This window comes from Anomaloglossus baeobatrachus, unplaced genomic scaffold, assembly GCF_048569485.1.
Source record: "Anomaloglossus baeobatrachus isolate aAnoBae1 unplaced genomic scaffold, aAnoBae1.hap1 Scaffold_142, whole genome shotgun sequence".
Taxonomy (NCBI): domain Eukaryota; kingdom Metazoa; phylum Chordata; class Amphibia; order Anura; family Aromobatidae; genus Anomaloglossus; species Anomaloglossus baeobatrachus.
The window spans coordinates 329,255-334,556 of NW_027441912.1; the positions used below are offsets into that span (position 1 = coordinate 329,255).

Sequence of the window (5,302 nt, forward strand, 5' to 3'; positions counted from 1 at the left end):
GTGCAGTGGGATTCGGTAGAGGAGGATTGGGTACAGCGGGATTCGGTAGAGGTGGATTGGGTGCAGCGGGATTCGGTAGAGGTGGATTGGGTGCAGCAGGATTCGGTAGAGGAGGATTGGGTGCAGTGGGATGCAGTAGAGGTGGATTGGGTGCAGTGGGATTCGGTATCGGTAGATTGGGTGCAGTGGGATTCGGTAGAGGTGGATTGAGTGCAGCGGGATTCAGTAGAGGTGGATTTAATGGGGGGGGCAGACATCGATTTGCACATGATTCCATTGGACGTCTCTTATGGCGGTGTGAGTGTGGACACAGAGCACAGACACGTGACCGTTAAGGCCATGGCTTCCCCTTTACACATAGCTTTATTACTTGCTGGCATAGACAGGAGAGGCTAGTCTGTGGCGTGAGGGTGGAGGGGCACCAGTGTGGCGCACACAGTGTGGAGTCATGGGAGACACGTGGCCACTTGGAAGGCCCCGTCTGCCGTGTGCTGTGCGCTGTGATCCTGGAGCTGAGCCAGTTCGTGGAAGCGCTCCCCGCACCACAGGCACTTGTAGTGCTGCTCCCGATTGTGGACGCTCTGATGTTTGTTCAGATGTTCCCTCTGTTTGAAGCTTTTGTCGCAGGACGGGCACTTGTACGGCTTCTCGCCCGTGTGCACTCGTCGGTGTCTCTGCAGGTCAGACGCATATTTGAATCGTTTCTCACAGTCTGGACATTTGAGAGGTTTGTCCCTGGCGGGATCGCACCGATGCTGCACGAACTCGGAGGAGGAGAAGAAGCGGCGCTCGCAGGCTGTGCACCTCAGCGGCTTGTCCGTGCAATGGGCGGCCTGGTGCTTCTGCAGGGCGGAGGCGCGCTTGTAAGTCTTATGACACAAGCTGCACTGGAAGGGTCGCTCTGCGCTGCTGGGCCCGCACTTGTGTCGCAGCAAGTCCTGCGCCTGGTGGTAGCCCTGCTGGCAGGCATTGCACTTGAAGATGCTCTCGGCCCCCTGCTGGCTGAAGGCCATGCTTTTATCACAATAGCTGCAATTGTCCGGCTCCTCTGCCTTGTGGGTACGCCGGTGCCTCATGAGGGCATACTGTTGCTTAAAACTCATCTGACACAGATCACAATGGAAAGGGCGTTCCTCGCTGTGCGTGCGCTCGTGCTGTCTGAGGTCTGACGGACGGCGGAATGCCTTCTGACAGGAAGCACAGCGGAAGGGCCGCTCCCCGGCCGGCGTGCATGGGTGCTGCAGTAACTGGGAAGATTCCTTAAAGCGCAGCTGGCATGTCTGGCACTGGAAGAGCTGCTCGCCTGAGTGGGCAAACATGTGCCGCAGCAGGTGGGAGCGATGCTTGAAGCTTTTCTCACACACGGTGCACTTGTAGGGGCGCTCCGAGCTGTGCGTGCGTTTGTGGTGCACCAGGTGGGAGGACTGGCTGAAGCTCTTATCGCACAGCGTGCACTTGTACGGCTTCTCCCCAGTGTGCACGCGCTCGTGGCGGGACAGTTCTGACAAGTGCTTAAATGGCTTGTGGCACAGGGTGCAGATGAAGGGTCTGTCCATGGAGGCTGGCACAGGTGGGGGGGCACTGGGTAAACAGGCCGTGTCTGCCTCCGCAGGCTTGTACGTCTTTTCACAGATGGAGCATTTTAGCGAGCTGCCATTGTGGGCAGTGTGGTGCTGTGCCAGGGAGGTCAGCAGAGAAAAGCCCATCTTACAAACTCCACACACAAAGGGTTTCTGCTCCACCTGCGTGCACTGGTGCTCCAGAAGGTCAGTGGCCTGGTGAAAGATCTTCAGGCACTGCGTGCACTGGAAGGAGCGCTCGTGGCTGGCGGACGGCATGCACTGGTGGTCCTGCGGGTTTGCCAGATTGCTCAGGTCGTGACCACACAGCACACACTTATGTAGAGGCTCAGCAGGAGGTAGAGGAGGGTGAGGGATCCCCAGCTCCGGCTGCACCAGAATGCCGTACACGGCACAGCCCAATGGGTTCTCCGAGGAGGCTGCGCTGGCGATGGGATGCAGCTGCTGCGGGGATGGCTGCAAGGACGAAGGAGGCGCCTGTGCAGGAGCCCAGCCCGCGGACATAATGGGGCCAGGAACACGCCTTCAACGCAAAACGGGCTGGTGCTATGGACACTTCTCTGGCGGGAGAACCTCTGCGCGACCAGGTCACGCCATCTTCTGGAGGACCTCTGCACTGCGAGATCACGCTATCTTCTGGAGGACCTCTGCACTGCGAGATCACGCCATCTTCTGGAGGACCTCTGCGCTGCGAGATCACGCCATCTTCTGGAGGACCTCTGCGCTGCGAGATCACGCCATCTTCTGGAGGACCTCTGCGCTGCGAGATCACGCCATCTTCTGGAGGAATCTGCAAGAAAAGAGCAAGTCTGAACCGGGGCAGAGAAGTATATATATATATATATATATATATATATACACATGACAGTAGGGGGATTATACACAGGCAGTATATATATATATACACGACAGTAGGGGGATTATACACAGGCAGTATATATATATACACATGACAGTAGGGGGATTATACACAGGCAGTATATGTATATATATATACATGACAGTAGGGAGAGTATACACAGGCAGTATATATATACATGACAGTAGGGAGACTATACACAGGCAGTATATATATATATACACGACAGTAGGGGGATTATACACAGGCAGTATATATATATATACATGACAGTAGGGGGATTATTATACACAGGCAGTATATATATATATATACAGTTAAGTCCAGAAATATTTGGACAGTGACACAAGTTTTGTTATTTTAGCTGTTTACAAAAACATGTTCAGAAATACAATTCTATATATAATATGGGCTGAAAGTGCACACTCCCAGCTGCAATATGAGAGTTTTCACATCCAAATCGGAGAAAGAGTTTAGGAATCATAGCTCTGTAATGCATAGCCTCCTCTTTTTCAAGGGACCAAAAGTAATTGGACAAGGGACTCTAAGGGCTGCAATTAACTCTGAAGGCGTCTCCCTCGTTAACCTGTAATCAATGAAGTAGTTAAAAGGTCTGGGGTTGATTACAGGTGTGTGGTTTTGCATTTGGAAGCTGTTGCTGTGACCAGACAACATGCGGTCTAAGGAACTCTCAATTGAGGTGAAGCAGAACATCCTGAGGCTGAAAAAAAAAGAAAAAATCCATCAGAGAGATAGCAGACATGCTTGGAGTAGCAAAATCAACAGTCGGGTACATTCTGAGAAAAAAGGAATTGACTGGTGAGCTTGGGAACTCAAAAAGGCCTGGGCGTCCACGGATGACAACAGTGGTGGATGATCGCCGCATACTTTCTTTGGTGAAGAAGGACCCGTTCACAACATCAACTGAAGTCCAGAACACTCTCAGTGAAGTAGGTGTATCTGTCTCTAAGTCAACAGTAAAGAGAAGACTCCATGAAAGTAAATACAAAGGGTTCACATCTAGATGCAAACCATTCATCAATTCCAAAAATAGACAGGCCAGAGTTACATTTGCTGAAAAACACCTCATGAAGCCAGCTCAGTTCTGGAAAAGTATTCTATGGACAGATGAGACCAAGATCAACCTGTACCAGAATGATGGGAAGAAAAAAGTGTGGAGAAGAAAGGGAACGGCACATGATCCAAGGCACACCACACCCTCTGTAAGACATGGTGGAGGCAACGTGATGGCATGGGCATGCATGGCTTTCAATGGCACTGGGTCACTTGTGTTTATTGATGATATAACAGCAGACAAGAGTAGCCGGATGAATTCTGAAGTGTACCGGGATATACTTTCAGCCCAGATTCAGCCAAATGCCGCAAAGTTGATCGGATGGCGCTTCATAGTACAGATGGACAATGACCCCAAACATACAGCCAAAGCTACCCAGGAGTTCATGAGTGCAAAAAAGTGGAACATTCTGCAATGGCCAAGTCAATCACCAGATCTTAACCCAATTGAGCATGCATTTCACTTGCTCAAATCCAGACTTAAGACTGAAAGACCCACAAACAAGCAAGACCTGAAGGCTGCGGCTGTAAAGGCCTGACAAAGCATTAAGAAGGAGGAAACCCAGCGTTTGGTGATGTCCATGGGTTCCAGACTTAAGGCAGTGATTGCCTCCAAAGGATTCGCAACAAAATATTGAAAATAAAAATATTTTGTTTGGGTTTGGTTTATTTGTCCAATTACTTTTGACCTCCTAAAATGTGGAGTGTTTGTAAAGAAATGTGACAATTCCTACAATTTCTATCAGATATTTTTGTTCAAACCTTCAAATTAAACGTTACAATCTGCACTTGAATTCTGTTGTAGAGGTTTCATTTCAAATCCAATGTGGTGGCATGCAGAGCCCAACTCGCCAAAATTGTGTCACTGGCCAAAGATTTCTGGACCTAACTGTATGTATATATATATATATATATATATATATATATATATATATATATATATATATATATATATATATATAGGACAGTAGGGGGATTATAATACACAGACAGTATATATATAGGACAGTAGGGGGATTATTGTACACAGGCAGTGTATATGTATATATATATATGTATATATATATATATGTATATATATATATATATATATATATATATACACACACAGTTAGGTCCAGAAATCTTTGGCCAGTGACACAATTTTGGCGAGTTGGGCTCTGCATGCCACCACATTGGATTTGAAATGAAACCTCTACAACAGAATTCAAGTGCAGATTGTAACGTTTAATTTGAAGGTTTGAACAAAAATATCTGATAGAAATTGTAGGAATTGTCACATTTCTTTACAAACACTCCACATTTTAGGAGGTCAAAAGTAATTGGACAAATAAACCAAACCCAAACAAAATATTTAAATTTTCAATATTTTGTTGCGAATCCTTTGGAGGCAATCAGTGCCTTAAGTCTGGAACCCATGGACATCACCAAACGCTGGGTTTCCTCCTTCTTAATGCTTTGCCAGGCCTTTACAGCCGCAGCCTTCAGGTCTTGCTTGTTTGTGGGTCTTTCCGTCTTAAGTCTGGATTTGAGCAAGTGAAATGCATGCTCAATTGGGTTAAGATCTGGTGACTGACTTGGCCATTGCAGAATGTTCCACTTTTTTGCACTCATGAACTCCTGGGTAGCTTTGGCTGTATGCTTGGGGTCATTGTCCATCTGTACTATGAAGCGCCGTCCGATCAACTTTGCGGCATTTGGCTGAATCTGGGCTGAAAGTATATCCCGGTACACTTCAGAATTCATCCGGCTACTCTTGTCTGCTGTTATGTCATCAATAAACACAAGT

At 48.0% G+C, this 5,302-nt stretch overlaps 1 protein-coding gene across 1 annotated transcript in view; it reads right to left on the minus strand.

Moving 5' to 3' along the window:
• Positions 1-344: 344 nt before the first annotated feature.
• The window catches only part of ZNF319 (zinc finger protein 319), a 9,233-nt gene continuing 4,275 nt past the window's right edge, over positions 345-5,302 (minus strand). The window contains exon 2 of the mRNA XM_075332020.1: positions 345-2,370. Within this exon, the coding sequence (XP_075188135.1) occupies positions 447-2,084 (1,638 nt within the window). The 5' untranslated portion in view covers positions 2,085-2,370 and the 3' untranslated portion in view covers positions 345-446. The remainder of the gene's footprint in view (positions 2,371-5,302) is intronic.